General features: G+C 32.4%; 1 protein-coding gene across 1 annotated transcript; it reads left to right on the forward strand.

The window, feature by feature from the left end:
* The first annotated feature begins 8,703 nt into the window (after positions 1-8,703).
* On the forward strand, positions 8,704-13,353 carry LOC133700592 (respiratory burst oxidase homolog protein D-like). Its single transcript, XM_062124160.1, has 12 exons — positions 8,704-9,480; positions 9,575-9,737; positions 9,855-9,903; positions 10,198-10,311; positions 10,403-10,828; positions 10,912-11,298; positions 11,418-11,513; positions 11,625-11,740; positions 11,831-11,933; positions 12,030-12,100; positions 12,289-12,836; positions 12,958-13,353. Exons 1-12 carry the CDS (start codon positions 8,883-8,885, stop codon positions 13,065-13,067), a joined length of 2,781 nt encoding a protein of 926 aa, XP_061980144.1. The 5' UTR covers positions 8,704-8,882; the 3' UTR covers positions 13,068-13,353.
* Positions 13,354-18,980: the final 5,627 nt, after the last annotated feature.

The following is an 18,980-nucleotide window of genomic DNA, read 5'->3' on the forward strand; positions in this document are numbered from 1 at the left end:
CAGTTTTCAAAGGTGATAGTGGCTGAAGCCAGGACACATTGTCCAAGATGATCATTATAGCCACGTTGAAAGAGTGTAGTCAATTTGTTATCACCTGTGGTTTGACTTCGAAAAGACGAGGAACCCGACCTTATAGCAGCCAAAACACGCGAGATTAATATTTTGGCAGGTTAATAATTGAGATTTAGAATAAACATCAATATAATTATTCGGGTCCAAGAATCTCTAACAGAACGGTCACCATCGTTCGTCAGTTCTTGTGCACAGATGTCGAGTTGTAATCAAGATTGGTGGTGGATGTGGCACATCTCTCTGGATAGGAGGTATATGCCAAAAAAAACTTAAATGCACCTTAGCTGTCCATGAATAATTCATAGCTAGTGCTATGTGCATGTAGCTAGCCACCTCGAACCAGATGGCGACTCGGCTCTAATCATGAATCCTTACAGCTAAGATCAAACCACCTGCAAAAAAGACACGTTTCTGCTCCTGCGTACAATTAGGCCATCGACCTCCTTTGAGCATAGACTGACTCAAAGAGAAAGCAGAGAAAAAAGAAGAAGAAATAATAGTCAAGAAAAGAAGCGACCCTTTAAAGCATAAGTTTTGTCGTGGAGCATATGCACGGGAAGAGACCAGAAGAGAATGACTCTTGCAAGATTGATTAATTGATTGAGTTAAATCATTGTAAATGAATCACAATTTATTATCTTTACCGCCTGTAAAATCCATGTTAATTCAAATACGTAGATGATGTTTGTTTTTATATTTTAAAAATGTATTTAAAAGAAATTGATTTTTTTTATCTTGATTAATTTTTTGTGTGTTTTTATGTAATTGCTGATGTTAAAAATAATTTTTAAAAAATAAAAAATATTATTTTAATATATTTCTTAGTAAAAATTATTTTTAAAAATAATCAGTATTGCATTTTTAATTTAAAAATTTGGTTAGAGCCCCTTTTAAAAAACATTATATTTGGTTTTGAATAACTTTAGGGATTATTATCTCATGCAGAAGGTGAGAAAGTATAAAAGAAGGAAAAAAGTCAGCATTCCAAACTATTTTGAAAATTTAAGAATTTGACAGTACAAAAACTAGAACAATTGAAGCTAAAACACGGAAGAGTGCTAAACGAGCCCGTTGTGCTACGAGGCAGAGGTTGTTTTTCTTTAAAAACACACTGAGTAAATATTTAGTTAAGAAAAAAAATATTTACTGTGTATGAGTCTCACGATAAATTATGTATAAAATGTAGGCAATTTAAAAGTAGAAAAATGCTACTTTCTTGCGCAGCTCTCAATTCAACCATGCTACACTGTTCACTGAACCGTGTAGCATGTGAACAGTGCGAATTGCACTGTTCACGTGATTTTTTTTTCAGTATATTAATTTTTTTAATATTTTTTTTAAAAAAACACTAGTATAAAGTGAATTAATTAAATTCACTCGTACTATAATATCAATTTTATACCTGATAATATTTTATTTACGCTAAAAAAATTATGAAAACTGTAATTCTTATCGAATGAATTTTGTACGTAATGGAATTATAAATAGTTTAATGAAATAATATAAAGTATTTTTTATAAAGTAATTTTTATTTCATGATGTAATAGGAGTAATTAATTCTACAATATTTAAATTTAAAACCATCAATATTAATATATATTTTTTAAAATTATTTTATAACATCAATTTCAAAAGCATTTTTAACCAAATATATTAAACTATTTTTTCTTCAACCTTAATTTCAATCATAGTTTTAACAAAACACCTATTTTTTTTCAAACCAACCTCAATTAAAAGTACTTTTTATAAAACAACTTTTTTCAAACTACAACCACAACAGCTACCGCAATACCAAACACACTCTAAAGGGATAAGATAAATAGTGTTGTTGTTGTTCCTAGTTTTTAAATATTTTTTATGTTAAAATATAATAAAATAATATTTTTTATTTTTTAAAAATTATTTTTAATATTAATACATCAAAATAATTTGAAAATACTTAAGAACATATTAATTTAAAATAAATAAATAAATAAATATTTTTAATATTTTTAAAAATATTTTTAAAACAAAAAAATAAATATTCCGATAGTCTACCTAATTAAATAGTAGTCCTGGACCACATGGACCAATCATATACACAAATAATTTATCTTGATAATTATCGACTGATTGAACAGGATCTCCTCCTCTCTTTGGTCTTCACATTGAAGATAGCGCTTCGAAACCTCTGACGATTAGGAGATGAAAGAGAGAAAAAAATCACAACCGAGATAGGGTTGTATAACTTCGAATCGCAAGCGATTTTGTGTGGTTCGATTTTATAATTTTTTGGGTCTCAACTATTGCGTTAAATTAAGAATACCATGTGCTGTGCTACATATCTCGGATTTGAGATGACCATGGAACCACCGAGCATGTAGATATATCAGTTGGTACCAAGCTGTTCTAATTTAATAAAGGTTTTTAGTTTTGACTTGAAAATACAGCTGCGTTAAATACTCGACGAGGAAAGTTTTGTCACCCTTGTAATTTTACCCGGCTCAAATTTGGATTAGTCAAAGCCCTGTATGATTACCAGACACTGGACTAAAAAACAGAAGATGATCATGGAAGCCAGCAACATCCTCCATTCCGAGCGAGGTGACGCCCACATACTTCTTTTTTTTCTCGTTTTTCGACACTCTCCAAAGTTCAATTTGAGTCACGAGGAGGAGTCATGATGTGGTGATGCGAACAAACCATGTATACAAAACTTTTATGTATTTATTGATAAATTTTTTATAAATACAAACTTTTATGCAGCTTTGACACTATGATTTTTAGCCACAGTACGAACATGAATCCCTTTCCATTATAATCATGCACTTATTTTTTTATCAATAATTACTTCCAGCTAATGTATCACTAACAATTAATTACCCACTTCTCCACCAATAAAGCACAAGATACCATATATATTAAATGATATATAGTCACTAATATTTTCACAGATCACTATTCATGCAATTCTCAGGGTTAACTGACGTGAGGAAGATTGATTTGATTAATCTTTAATTCTTCTTTAAACCGTTGAGAAGGCAGCCACGCACTGAGCAAAACACTAGAAAAAAAATCATATCACCATCAAATTTTAAATTTATTTGATTAACTCTCACTTAAATTGCCAAATTATTATACTACAACACTAAAACAATTTGAGTTTCTTATGGTACTTCAACGTTGATATGAATATAGAAGCATCTTAATATATTTGTTTAATCCAAATAATAATAACTTTGTATCATAACTAAGCTAGTTAACATATATAACTGTGTTTAAATGTTGCAGTTCAAGAGTTGAGAGAGTCAATATTTTCTTTAAGGCACCAGACAATTTGTATAAATATTTTTTAAGGGATGAACAACGTGATAAGCCTGATCCTTTTTTTTCTTTGATTTATTTTTTTGACACTCCAAAAAAAATTACCATATTTATTTACTTTTTAATTTTGACATGATTTTTAAATAATATTTATTTATTTTAAAAAAATTTTAAGCTATTATATATCTGATATGAAAATCACAATACCAATAATAAATTTTTCATGAAAATTTGATTCAAATGTTTTTTATTGTCCGTATACATTAAACTTAATTAATATATAAATCTAACTTGATTTTTTAAGGATAAATCTCTACAAATAAAAAAGTCACACATAAAAAATATTACTACTTGATGTAGTGAAAAATGTATTGTATAATTTAAATAATTTGCTGCCATATAAGTGATTTTGTAAAATCATGGCTTAAATTTATCCGTAAGATCATATAATTTAAAACAATAAACTAGCGTGACTCGCACTTTGCGTATGGATTTCAATTGATTTTTTTTTAATTTAATTTCTTCATTATTGTTTTCGATTTTTTTTTACCTCCCATCACCAGCAACATTAAATTCTTTATTTGTTGTTGGTGATTAAGCTTCCTTGATTTCTTTTTTAAAAGTCATATAATCTCTTGATTTGTTTTCAATCTTGGAACGATAAATCTTAGAATAAAAAGGATAGCACTTTTAAGGGAAGTTTTTGAAAATTTTCAATTTCTTAAAAAATCTCAGCTACATTTTTGTTCTAGAAAAAAATATTTTAAAAAATTTCTTAAACATCATAAAAAAATAATAGCTAGAATTTCTAAAATCCCCATTTAAATACCATGGGCCTTATTCTCTAACATTGTTTTTTGGGTAGGCCTATTGTTGCTCTTTTTTTTATTTTTGAAGAAAATATTTGGGCTAGATTCAAAGTGTAATAATACGAATCTCTTTTTATCAAATAATATTAAGGCAAACGACCTGGGTGACTGTTATCATGCATGGGTTGTCTTGATACAGAAGAAAAAGGAGATCCAAAAGCAGCAATGCTGGAACCAAGCCGTACAACTTCAACAGGCACCCATTAAAACTTCCGAGTTCATATTGACATGACAAGAGTCTTATATGCTTCTTCAGTTTCAAGGGAAGAAGAAGAAGAAGAAGAAGAAGAAGAAAACGAAGAAAGAAAGCATGCTTCTTGTTTCACTTAAGCAACCATTTTCAACTCCCAATGAAGCTCATTCCAGCCCTCTCCTCCTTACATCAACGCAAGTACCCTTGTACAGGTAATCTCAAATTCAACATCTCTAATAACTTCAGCTGCGACTCTATTCCAGTGAGATGGACCAAGTTCCTTGCAATGGAGCAGTCTGTTCAATCATTCTCCTTGCTGCTGGCATCATCATCTTCCTTAGGGCATTCCTTCCGTCATTATTCATCGTCTCCTTTCTTGGCTTATGATAACATGTAAGATTTGGCTCGCATAAATGAGATAATAGACTCATAAATGATTTAATACATATTAAGCTAAATTTTTATTGATTAATTTAAGAAGTAATTTTGTATTCAATAACTGCATAATTGATATGTTCGCTCGAAATCTTGCCAAAGAACCTTATTCTGATGATGACCTACGTGTTTCAATTCGAAAAAAGGGTAACCTTTAATCCATAGAATAATCAAAGTGGGTTATTGGCCTCAGGCTTGGTTGGGCCAACTAGCTTCGAGACTGAAGTTGCATGCTTGGGCTATCTTGTTTGAGCTCTCTTGTTTTCGTTATTTTCCTTCCACTGCGACGATTTACGAAGTGTCAACATTAGTTGACAACCTGGACGCTTCCTATAACAAGCTCGTCTCTATTCCCTTGTTAGATGAGGTAATGCACAGCTGGGAAAAGAAAAGAGATTTTTAATCATTGACTTTTGGGATCGATACATAGAAAGTCATTCAGAAAATTAATAATGGAAGGTGTTACCAACCCCTTTCAGTTTCCATTTAGAACAGCGTTCCGAATATTTTTAATAAACAAAGGCTATGCATAAAAATCCCAATTTGATTCATTCAACGTACACCGGAAGGGAATTTTTATTTGCTCAAGGAAGGTACTAATTTGACGTCAAATCTATCCTAAAAATCACTTTTCAGCTCCTAAATTTACAGGATCTGTATATATATATATATATATATATATATATATATATATATATATATATATATATATATATATATATATATATAACTAATTTAAAAGAAGTATTAGTTTACTCTTTGCTAAAAAGACATTGTAAATGCATATAAAATATGATTGACCCTCCCAGTTTGAAATTAGTTGAAGTTTATGGATTGCTTACCGTCCTTCCTTTCCTTTTGAGCTAAAATCATGTGATGAGCTTGTAGTCAAGGAGCTGTGGTGACGCAGTCTATAATGAAATGATATAATTAGGATTTTTAAAATTTTATTCATAAAATTAAAAATAAAAATAGCTTGCCTGATAAACCAACTTAATTTAATAAAAATATAATTGTTTACATTAAAAAAAAAACTTATTTTTTACACCTCCAATCTGCTTTTTAAACTCAACACTATTGGCATGATCCATAAATATTTTTGTGGTGTTTATAATAAATGTAATAGTTATTATTTTTTAAAATATTTTTTATTTAAAAACACATTAAAATAATATTTTTTTATTTTAAAAAAATATTTTTACCTAACACATAAATAAATAATATTAAAACGTAGAAACAACATTAAATTTTGACAAAACACCGTTTAGACAGCGTCAAAAACAGCACAAGTCAGTATCCACATTCTAACACATTCCAAATAAAAAACAGCCACTTGCACTTGTACGCATGCTATTATTGGTCCAAGTTTCCACCACGATATCAGTTTGACTTTTGGACCTTCTTCAATAGAAGATAGCGAATCCGCGTTTTGAGAAAGAAGACGATCGGCACATGTCGGTCAACCGATTCCCATTGCCTTGCTTTCATTTGAGAGTGACGCTTGTTTGCGCATGTCTATAGTTCAAGATGACCACGAACGCGGCTGCAGCCGCGTTTCTAAAAAATTTGAAAATTTTTTGTTTTTTTTTTTATTAAAATTTAATATGGTTTGTACGTTTTGAATCGTTTTGATATGCTGATGTTAAAAATAATTTTTAAAAAATAAAAAAACATCGTTGGCAAGCATTTTGGCACGAAAAGTTATTTGAAAAGCACCCGCAATCACACTGCCAAACACGCTCGAGATCTGATTCACACTGATGGTGCAATGATCGCAGAAGAATAAGAAGGGGAGCAATTAGGTCAAATTGCCTGGCTTCTGTGTGCACATGTCTATTTGTGTTAGCAATGGCAATTCCTTTGGCCATAAGATCGAAAAGCAAAGCCACCGGCGCTTAATAAAATAAATATGTTGCGTAACGTCACCGTCAATTTTGTTTTCACACCCAATTGAATCACTAATTAGCTAATATATTTCTCCTCTCAATGGAACTGAGGATTACTGAATGAAATCAAAGCTTTGATAGATACTTTGAAGAAGAGCTGTTATCACATCCCACACTTCACTAATTGTCCTTGCGTTGTCATTGTTCTCACTATTTCCTAGTTCCTAGTTAAATTCGGTGCTCAAAATTCAATTAGTCATAATATTTCAAAAAATTGATTTTGCCCCACTATTTCGTGAAGGTTGATTCAACAAAGGTATAGCTGTAAAACCTGTCTCGTCAATCCAGAATCTTAATCGATATAGATTAAAAAAAATAATATAAAACTTAAAAATCTGATTAACCTGGTCAAAAACTGACCCTTAACCTATTAATTATTTTTTAAAACAAAATTAATCAATTTGGAGCTCCTGCTTTAAAATTCAGATCTGGTCTCAAATTGAACTCGATCCGGGTTTTCAACCATGGATCGGGGTAGTGTATAAACAATCACTTAATTCTCGTTAGAAGAAAGATACATGAGACCAGGTCAAACCAACGAACGAGGCATAAACAAATGAAATCGGACAGAGGACGATAGTGGAGGATAAAGAAATTAGCAACATCGGAAGGCACGAGCACATGCTTGATTGCAAAAGATGAAAGAGGCACCGACGACAACCATAAGCAAGCCCACTGATGATTTTATGTTGGATTAGTGGCTACATTACTTAAACTTTGTGTGAGCTCTGGAGATGAGTGTTGACCCTGTCTCGGAAGCATGATAAACTAGTACGTGTTTAGTCTGTATCTCAAGAACAATTGAATTTGAGATGTGTTTGATGCTACTGTGCAAGAATTGGCCCTATCCTACGAGCTTGATAGGTTAGGATAATTATTGTCCGTATCTCAAGAACATAGCAAGTCATAATGTGTTTGGTATATGGAAATGAAGATAATTTTGGACATCTAAGCACCTGAGCATTCTAATATTAATAATTCGAAGTTTCAAGTTTTTGGATTACATGATGATAAAGTTTATGTTCGTTTGGTTGTTATGGATCATTATTACTCGGGTCACTATGGATTTTTTTTTTTCTCTTTGTGCTATATTGTACGAGGAATCGTGAATAAATCTGTAGATCTAATTTATTTTAGAAATTAGAGATTAATTTAGTACCTGTTTAGTATCGAGATTGAACCTTTTTTATTTTTGTTAAAATTTAAAATTTATTTTGTTTTAGATTATTTTTTAATATTTTTAGATTATTTTGTGTGTTGTTGTTAAAAATAAATTTTAAAAAATAATAAAATATTATTTTAATATATTTCTAAATAAAAATTACTTTAAAGAACAATTTTTATAACTAGCACTTTTTAATAAATATAAATAATGATGTTTCCACTCTTTTGGAAATCTAGAAGGCATGCCAAAAATTAAAAGACATCAGTTATTGCAAAGTCCATGGAAGGTGGCTATGTGACTGTGCAGTGTGTATATATATATATATAAAGACTAACAACTATCGTTTTTGTAATTCAAGAGTGGACTTTACCAGCTAATTAGGTTCTTAAACTACCATTATATGCATATAGTTTGTCTACTCTTTCCGTAATTCACTATTATATATCAATCAACCCCACTATCTAAATGCAGTCATTATAATTCAATTCAATGCAGAATCTTTGGTGAAGATATATACAAGTAATTTCTGGATGTAGATTTTATTTACAGCTAGCGCAAGTTAGATGAGTAAAAAGAGACCAAAAGAAGAAAATAATAGGGGTGGTCGTTGATGACGATTTGACCAGAATACCTTTCCTACGAGCTTCGTCGTATTTGCGTATTCGAGTGCATGTGCAATAAAACATTTAAATGGATTTGAAAGCAACCTTCTTCTTCAATTCTTCTTGCCTTCTGGCGTGTATATATATCCGGTTCCTCTTCCCTCAACTTTTTATCAATAGCAAATTTTCTACACCAACCAACTTTCGGTTTACAATTAATATTTCCTTCTCGGCCGTTTCTCTTTAAAACCATTTGGTGTTAGCAAAAGTTTTGCAGGATAAGTGAAGTCAATCAAAATGATCAGAGGCGAGGACTCGAGGGGTGCTTATTCTGAGAACAACTCGGACACAGAAAGCGTAGCAAGCGACAAAACAGCTTTCAGCGGGCCATTAGGATCAGGAGGAGGAGGACCTCTCAATAAAAAACGTTCTTCAAGGAAGAGCGCGAGGTTCAATATTCCTCCTGAAACCATTGTAAATTCCGGTGTTCCTGATGATCCATCTTCCTATGTAGAGATTACTTTGGATATTCGTGAAGATTCTGTGGCAGTTCACAGCGTTCAGGGAGCTAATGAGGATCCCGAATTGACTCTGCTGGCGAAGACTGCCCTGGAGGGTAACAATTCCTCTTCGCTGCGGTCTTCGCTGTTTAGGAACACATCATCCAGAATCAGACAGGTCTCTCAGGAGCTAAAACGTTTTGCTTCTTTATCAAGAAGGACATCTACTAGACGGTTTGATAGGAATAAGTCAGCTGCTGCTCATGCCTTGAAGGGACTTAAGTTCATTACCACCAAAACTGGAAATGGATGGCCTGCTGTTGAGAAGCGATTTCAAGAACTTACTGCTTCTACCAGTGGCCTCCTTCCCTGTTCCTTGTTTGGAGAATGCATAGGTAAGTACCCTTGTTGGCTATTAATTTTCTCGTTAATCTCCTGCTTCAATTAACTGTGATGCTAATTATTGATCACTATATTTATACACGGCAGGTATGAACAAGGACTCTAAGGAATTTGCCGGAGAATTATTTCGTGCACTTGCTCGGAGACATAACATAAATAGTGATTTAATTAACAAGGCACAGCTTAGACAATTCTGGGATCAAATTTCCGATGAAAGCTTTGACTCCAGGCTCCAGATCTTCTTTGACATGTATACTTTCAATTAACATTGCGTTCTTTTAATATTGATTGAGCGCTTTTTATCCTTTGGGATTGCCGCCTGTCTTGTTGCCTGCTCTAAAGTGTTTAATATTGATAATATGTGCAGGGTTGATAAAGATGCTGATGGAAGAATAGCAGAAGAGGAAGTTTTGGAAGTAAGCGATCAAATGAATATTTTAATAGTGTATTATTGATTGTTTTTTAAAATATATTAAAATAATATTTTTTATTTTTTATATAAACATAATTTAAAAATATTTAATTTGAAGAAAAAAAATCAAATTCTAGCACCGTTCAAACTCTGAACAAAAAAAAAAACTTTTGCATCTCTGTTTTTTTTTTTTTTTTAACATAAGATGAACTGAATGAATTAATTTTGGTTGATATAACGACTTTATTTCTTAAATAACATTACTAGCTGTGATTGACCGGATCAAATTTATTTGTAGATTATCACTCTAAGTGCTTCTGCAAACAAGCTTTCCAACATTCAGAAACAAGCCAAGGAGTATGCAGCACTAATCATGGAAGAATTAGACCCAGATAATGCTGGATATATCATGGTACAGTACATAAAAGTGTAATTAAACAATCATATAGGTTCATTTATCTTTCCGGGCATAATTAATTTCTTGTTTTGGTGGCAATAAACAGATTTATAACTTGGAAACACTATTATTGCAAGCTCCAAACCAAACCGTCAGAGTTGGAGATAGCAAAGTTCTGAGTCAATTATTGAGCCAAAAGCTGAAGCCCACACAAGAAAACAATCCATTAAAGAGATGGTACCAAAAGATGAAGTACTTTTTGATGGATAATTGGCAGAGAGTTTGGATAATGATGTTGTGGATGGGAATCGTCGCTGGTTTATTTACTTACAAGTTCATACAATATCGGCACAAGGCCGCATATGATGTGATGGGCTATTGCGTTTGTGTTGCCAAAGGAGGGGCAGAGACCCTTAAATTCAATATGGCCTTGATTTTACTACCAGTCTGCCGGAATACCATTACTTGGCTCAGAAACAAGACCAAATTGGGTGTTGCTGTGCCTTTTGATGACAATCTGAATTTCCATAAGGTAACGAGACTTCTGTATTCCTTGTATTTGAGAAGTCTGCGTGATCTTAAAAATATAATAATACTTGCTATAAATTTGTTCAGGTTATTGCAGTAGGAATTGCCATTGGAATTGGATTACATGCAGGGGCTCATATAACGTGTGATTTTCCACGACTTATTCATGCCACTGAAGAAGAATACGAGCCTATGAAACCTTACTTTGGAGATGATCAGCCTGAAAACTACTGGTGGTTTTTGAAAGGTGTGGAGGGGATCACAGGCGTTGTAATGGTAGTGCTAATGGCCATAGCATTCACATTAGCCACGCCTTGGTTTCGGCGTAACAGAATCAACCTGCCTAAACCTCTCAAGAAACTCACTGGCTTCAATGCGTTCTGGTATTCCCACCATCTGTTCGTTATTGTCTACACTCTCCTTGTTGTCCATGGAATTTACCTCTACCTCACAAAGGCATGGTATCAGAAAACGGTCAGTGCTTCACTCCTCCCTTTCTTTGCAAACTAAAATTAAGAATTTGCTTCCTTTTGACCTTTCAGATATTTCTTGTACATTTACAATCGATTTCCATTTTCTCTTGAGTGCTGCAGACATGGATGTATCTAGCAGTGCCGGTTATTCTTTATGCATGTGAAAGGTTGATCAGGGCTTTCAGATCAAGCATCAGAGCCGTTAAGATCCTCAAGGTCTAATTCAATGAAGTCTCTATGAATTGATCACTACTCCTTTTCAAATTCTAGTACTGGCAAAACTTGTACAATACTGAAGACCACTACTTTTTCATGACATTTTATTAGGTTGCCGTCTATCCGGGAAACGTCCTGGCATTGCACATGTCAAAGCCCCAAGGATTCAAATACAAGAGTGGGCAGTACATGTTTGTCAACTGCGCTGCAGTTTCTCCCTTTGAATGGTAAGAATCTAATTTCTGTGGCAGATAGCTAGCTAGCGCCCAATTATTTTGGCCTTCGACACTAATGCATAATAATTGGTATGAACACAGGCACCCATTTTCTATCACTTCAGCACCAGGAGATGACTACCTAAGCGTGCACATTCGAACACTCGGTGATTGGACGAGGCAACTCAAAACTGTTTTCTCCGAGGTCTGTCGTTAGCTACATTTATATATGCTGCATGCCAAACCAAATTCCCTTCTTGCTTGGTTCTGAACAATCTCTTATGTTTTCAATGGTTGTTAGGTTTGTCAGCCTCCGACTGCTGGGAAGAGTGGATTACTCAGAGCTGATATGCAAGGAGGAAACAATCCTAGGTAATAATTAATTATGATATCTTGGTGGAAGGTGTTGAATTGATGATAAGCTATTAAAATCATATATATATACTTTTGACTAAAATTTGTTAGTGATTCAATAGCGATGGCATGATCATCGATAATAGTAGCACAATTTTATTGCCTTGAGAATTTCATTGACAAGTGGCGATTAAATTAATGTACAGCATTCCCAAGATATTAGTTGATGGTCCATTTGGAGCTCCGGCACAAGACTACAAGAAATATGATGTGGTGCTACTAGTAGGGCTTGGCATCGGAGCCACACCTATGATCAGCATAGTCAAGGACATTATCAACAACATGAAAATCAAGGATAAGGATGAAGGGAACAATGGAGCCTTGGATGCGTTGGAAAGTGGCAGAGCCACGCCTAATAAGAACAACAAGATTAATAGCAAGAGTTTCAAAACAAGAAAAGCATACTTCTATTGGGTCACAAGGGAACAGGGTTCCTTTGAGTGGTTCAAAGGGATAATGAACGAGGTGGCAGAGATGGATGACAAGCAGGTGATAGAATTGCACAACTACTGCACAAGTGTATATGAAGAAGGCGATGCAAGGTCAGCTCTCATTGCCATGCTCCAGTCGCTACACCATGCCAAGAGTGGCGTGGATGTGGTTTCAGGCACACGGGTCAAATCACACTTTGCCAAACCCATCTGGCGACAAGTCTACAAGAAGATCGCCCTTCAGCATCCAGATTCTCGAATTGGTCAGTTCTGCTAACCTTGCTCACCTACTTTTTGTTGGGCCTTTGTTTTTCTCTTCTTTTTGTCCACGGAACAAAGGAAATATTACTTAACTAAACAACTTCGTGTGTAAATTATGTGCAGGAGTCTTCTACTGTGGGGCACCAGCACTCACGAAGGAGCTAAGGCAATTAGCTCTAGACTTCTCTCGCAAGACCTCTACAAAGTTCGATTTTCATAAAGAGAACTTTTAAGGCAGGAAAAGTAGAAGAAGATTTACATATATACGTACACACACACACACAAGCAAGACATTGATTTTTCTTTTAAAATCTTCAGTGACCATTTAATATTGTAATGTTGCTGAGTGGTGAAACGTCACGACGCCGTCAGCTCCCAAGTGCATATAGTAGCTTTCTTTCTAGAATGATTTTTGTTAGGTACACAAAACTATTATTTACACACTCATGGATAATCCTTCCATAACAGTTGTTCTTGGATGCGGATTAAAATTCATTTTATACTTTATATCTCTGAAAATATCCTCTCTCAATAAAACAAGCAGCTTTTTACTTTAAAAAGTATGACTTCTTTAGTTTTTTTTTAAAAAAAATAAAAATCACAAGGACGAACAAGCTCTTATTCTTTTTATCCGCTCCATGTTATCTGTGATGTCCTTGTAACCGGTGGGTTTTTGGTGTTCTTAAATGTTCAACGTATAAGCAACCTAATTTGTTGAAGTATAAATGAGGTCATGTATGTTATCTCTTCGCATATTACGAAAGAAAAAAAATCCAACCGTTCTTGGTGTCATTTTCGCGGATGGTGCTTTCATCTGGTCCTTTCTATCTTTTTGTCTTCTTCGAAATTTGATCTCTTCGAATCTCTCGGTTAGGCAGGATATTTAATGGTGCTGTACTATCTCTTTATATTATATTTTAAAATACTATTTTAAATGAAAGATTTTTAACTTTAAATTTATATAAATCTATAATAGTTATCAAAATTTTAATATTATATTAATTTTTTTTAATTTTTATCAAATAAATAAAAATGATAAGATTTGAATTCGTGACTGTTTGGTCATTAATATTCTGATACTATATCAAAAAACTAATTCAAGTCAATAGTTTAAATTGTTAGATAAATTCTCAGGATATAATTTTTATTATTTTCTAATACTTCTAACATCATCTTTCTAAAAATACTATAATCAATTAGGATTTAGTTTTAGGAATACCAATTCGATCATAATTTTGCTAATTTTTTTCTTGAATGTACACTCAAGTATTTATCCGATGAAACATTGTTGTTTTTGGAGATATATTTTTTAGAGAATAAAAACTATTCACCCGTAAAGATTTTCCTGAGAGATCTCTTTGTATGGCAAGAACTCCATCGCATATAATAAATAATATATGGAAAAAAAGGGGGGAAATAACACTTAATGTGAGCTCCGAAGATATATATATATATATATTTCGGTTAAAAATAAATAAACGAAGGGATATATTTTCAAACAACCAAGGTTTCTTCTGCTGCGTTTACAACAAGACAACACTGACAGCCTGTTCGTTCCAATAAAATGAAGTCTACTGAACTAAGAAAATCCTTACATTTTCTGCACTTTATGAATCAATCAAGCTTGAATGCAACTCCTCTGACGCGGGAAAATCGGCTTGGATGCAAAGTTCCGAGTGCTTTTTTAGATAAGAATTTGACGAATTGCAGACACATTCAAAGAATACAGGCATGCAGAGAGAAATTGAACGGGAAATTTATGCGCAGAGCTATTATTATTTGAATTCATTGCATTTGCATGGTTAATTAACAGCTTTTTGGTAAACACGACGTGCGTGGCAGGTTAGAAACTTTGGAAGGTCTTCTTTCAGCCTACTATATCAGAATTTTCCAGCATCGTGATAGTTTTGAATTAGACCATCGAAAATGGGGTGGGTGATCATTGACTTTTCCTTATAAATTTCGATGAAGAGATCGATGGAGCGGTCTATTACTCTATTTGCATGACTAGTTTGACTCCAGCATATCCAACTCCACGGCTCTAACTTAAACTCACATTTTATCTGTTGATTTATTTATTTATATGAGATAGTTTTTAAGTCCTTTTGTTTGCTAAAAATTAGTTTTTTTTTAGTGAATTTTGAGAAAAGTAAATTTTAAAAAAGTATTTTTTGATGTTTGGTAGTGTAATAAAAAATAAGTTGAAAAACACTTTCCAGTATTTGGTTATGTTATGAAAAATGAGCTGGAAAATAACTTATTAATGTTTTATTTTTTTTCAAGTTTATTAAAATAATGAGGAACAAATCTTACAAATTAAAAAGTTGAATGAGAATGAAATTGAAAAAAATTATAATTTCATAAGTTATCTAAGATAAAATAAATAATAATCAAAATAATAGAGATCAAATAAAAAATAAAAAAATTAAAAGATGAAGAAATTAAAATAATAATAATTAACATTTCATAAATTATTTCAAATAAAATAAGTAACAATCAAAAAAATAAGAACCAAATTTGATAGATAAAAAATTTCAATAAAAAAATGATAAGGAAAAAACAAATAACAATTATAGAATAAAGTTAATATAAAAATTAAATGTTAAGAGATGAAATTAAAAAATAAATATTCAAAACAAAATATATATAGCAATCAAAAGTTTGAGGATCAAATTTGATATAATTAGTAAATAATGACATTTTTAAATTTTTCACAACTTCTAAAAAAGTGTTTTCCGTCCAAATTTTCCAGGAAAACACTTTCCTGAAAACCAAGCCAAATTTTCCTTTGACTGGAAATTGTTTTCCATTGACCAACTTTTCTGATGGCAAACAAACACATGAAAGTTTGGAAAGTGATTTCCCGAAAACCACTTTCCAGAAAACAAACACAGTCAAAAGGGAAAACACTTTCCTGAAAACCAAGTCAAATTTTTCTTTAACTGGAAAGTGTTTTCCATTAACCGAAAAGTATTTTCTGTGTGACCGAAAAGTGTTTTCCATTGACCACTTTTCATAATGGCAAACAAACACTGAAAAGTTTGAAAAATGATTTCCCAAAAATTACTTTCCGGAAAACAAATATGGCCTAAATACCCTTTGCAAGAAAAAAAATATCCATCAAAATATTTAACTCATCAAATTAAATAGTTTGGTAACAAGATAAACTCGCATGTTACTCCTTTTTACTGGCTTATGCGCTACATACTTCAATAGAATTTTTTTTAATAATAATTAATATTTGATCAAATAAAAAATAACTTTGACATCTTGATATCAATTAAAAAATAATGATAAAAAGATAAAAAAAAATACCCTAAAAGATATTTTAATAGATTTTTTCTTTAGGGTAATTAAATAATTTTATTGTGCTAAAAAAATTAAAAAGACTAAAAAGCTCTTAGATGTAAATTTTATCTATTTTTTTTTTTATTTTAGTGGAGAGTATATTTACATGAATCTAAGTGGATGGCAGATAAAGTGAAAACATATATAATTGAATATTATTTAATATTATCAATGTACTTTAAGGTCATATGATTCTGGGATTTTTATAGTTATCAAGAAGTCATGGGTTTAATTACTAATAACAATAAGAATACTGAACTTATTTGCACCCATACAGAAAAGATTTCAAAGCCAGTAATAATAATTAAAATAATTTGTTTTTTCGTATTTTTCCACTTCAGTTTATAAATGAGTTCAAAACCAAATTTGATAGTCTAATTAATTGTTGAATCTAGGGATTAATAATATCAATAAAGTATTTTCTGTGATTTCAGTGGTACAAAGTCCAAGCAATTAAATCACAATGGACCTCAATTTCAATAAAACACATCTACGATCATGCTGCCTTCAGACACTGTCGGTTGTTGTCTCTTTTCTACCTCGTTCATAATCTGGTCAATTGACTCTCTCAGCCCCCTTTTTTTAAAGTCCTTGCTGCCCTCAGCTAGAATTGCATTTCCATGTGTCTGGTCGGCTGCAACCTAACATGTAGGAAGATATTCACATAGGATACCCGTTTTGTTACCTGGAAGAATCATTGGCCAAAAGAAGAAATAATTACTAACATCCAAGGAAGCCCTCAAATTAAAAACATGCTTGGAACCTGGTCAAATCGGAGCCATTTTTCACGATTCGGCGATCGAGTAGAGTTACCTACTCCGAGCTATGTTATCTTTCGAAGTCGATAAAATTAGAATTTTCAACCGTCAACAATCTCGCTCCCCTTTATTACAAGACGACGGAAAAACAGCACGACATGAATCGTAGTGGTTAATTGTTGAATATCTCTCACCTAAAGTTTCCTTCCTGAATCTTAATATCAACGATCAAATAAATCTTTTTGGTTTTATTATTCAAATTCAGCACTATTTTTAAGACCGAAGACACACGGCCAGGATTATAACCATGGCAGCGTTTGTTACGGCAGAATTTTAAAATAAAATATATTTTTGTTTGAAAATATATTAAATAATATTTTTTTATTTTTTAATATTTATTTTTTATATTAACACGTCAAAACGATTCAAAACTGTAAATAAAAAATTAATTTTAAACAAAAACATCCAAAACTTTTGCTAAAAAACATTAAAAACCGTGTTTTCAAACTTTACCTAAAGCTAAAATGATTATTAAAAGCATATTTGAGAGTAATAAAAAATATAAAATATATTTGTAACATAATTTGTAAATAAAAAAAAAACTATATTAAAAAACATTTTACATCACAATCACACACCACACTAAAAAAAACAAGAACAGTCGAAGGCTCCGCGTTAGAGCATATCATCGGTAGAGGATGACTAGCTTGAACCTGATTAGATTTACGAGAAATCTGCTAATATCTATGACGGACCGCGGATCACCATGAATGTGCCTGCCAGCTATACAAAAACTCCTATTACCCAAAGATGATTTTATTTTTCATTCCTAGTATCTGCTGATAAATTGTAAATTCATTCCCGAAAGTAATTAAATCATTCTCTTCATGAGATTTTTAAACATTAATTCCTCTGAGATGACTTAAATATATATCGGAAGCCCCCCCAGGTTCGGAGGGGCCTTACTTTACAGGTTCGTGGCCCGGCATCAAATCCATTACAGCTCAAAAGCCCAAAAGACCTAAAGACAGGAAGAAACAGGACCTCCTAATAGAGATTTTTTCCCAAATTTATTTTCGAGAAAGTTTCAAGAATTTATCAGCAGAACCAGAAAAGAATAATTGCTTCAAGTGTGATTCAAAACTGTTAATAAGTTATTGTAGCAATAAGTAATCGTGTTTGTCAAGGAGCAGCTGATATGGGATTCAGATTTACAATTTCATAGAAATAATATTTTAATATTGTTTTTTATATAATTAAAATGATGATGATGATGATGATAATTTTTTATTTATTTTGGAGATTTAAAGCTCAATGTTTTTTTTAAGTTGCCATTCACATGGAATTTTTTTTTATCCATTCATTGTTGCCTGTAAGATCAAATTTCACCATTGATGGATTTCATCCAATCTATTTTCAAATACCAGCTTTAATATTTATACAGTAAACATAAAAATCGCGGCTTGCTACTTCAAAAATAAATCAATATGATCTTAACTTGCAACGGTTAAGATGGTTTCTTCAAGCCATATCCAGACCATTCATGAAAAATCAATAGAGCTATCCGAGCTCCTCTGGCTTCCCAAAACAGGATGTTTTTCAACAAACCAAGCAGGCAAGCTAGTTTCATCTCATCGTGAGATTAAACTGGGAAATGGGCTGCATTACTAGAGCCAATAGATGGAAGATTTCATCAAACAAGACTGAGAAACGCCAGACCCTTCCAAAATAACTAATAAAAGCACCAAACGTTTTATTTTAGATCAAGAAACATCAAACTCTCATCTAGAAACGCATCATGACTGCAAATTTGATTGTAGGAAACAAGCAAAAGATAATCTCGACAATATAGAAGGAAACAATATACTGAAAAAACAAAAAAGTGAAAGAGGCTGCCACCAGCCCAGGACAGCCTTAGTTACAAGTATATTTAGGGTAGGGTTTGCAGAGCAAAGATAAGGGTTTGTGTGATCGAAGAGAAGGGGAAAACTTCGTAGAATTTGATTCAAACAATGTTCACGGCAATTGTGCCACACAAAC

This window comes from Populus nigra, chromosome 8, assembly GCF_951802175.1.
Source record: "Populus nigra chromosome 8, ddPopNigr1.1, whole genome shotgun sequence".
Lineage (NCBI taxonomy): Eukaryota > Viridiplantae > Streptophyta > Magnoliopsida > Malpighiales > Salicaceae > Populus > Populus nigra.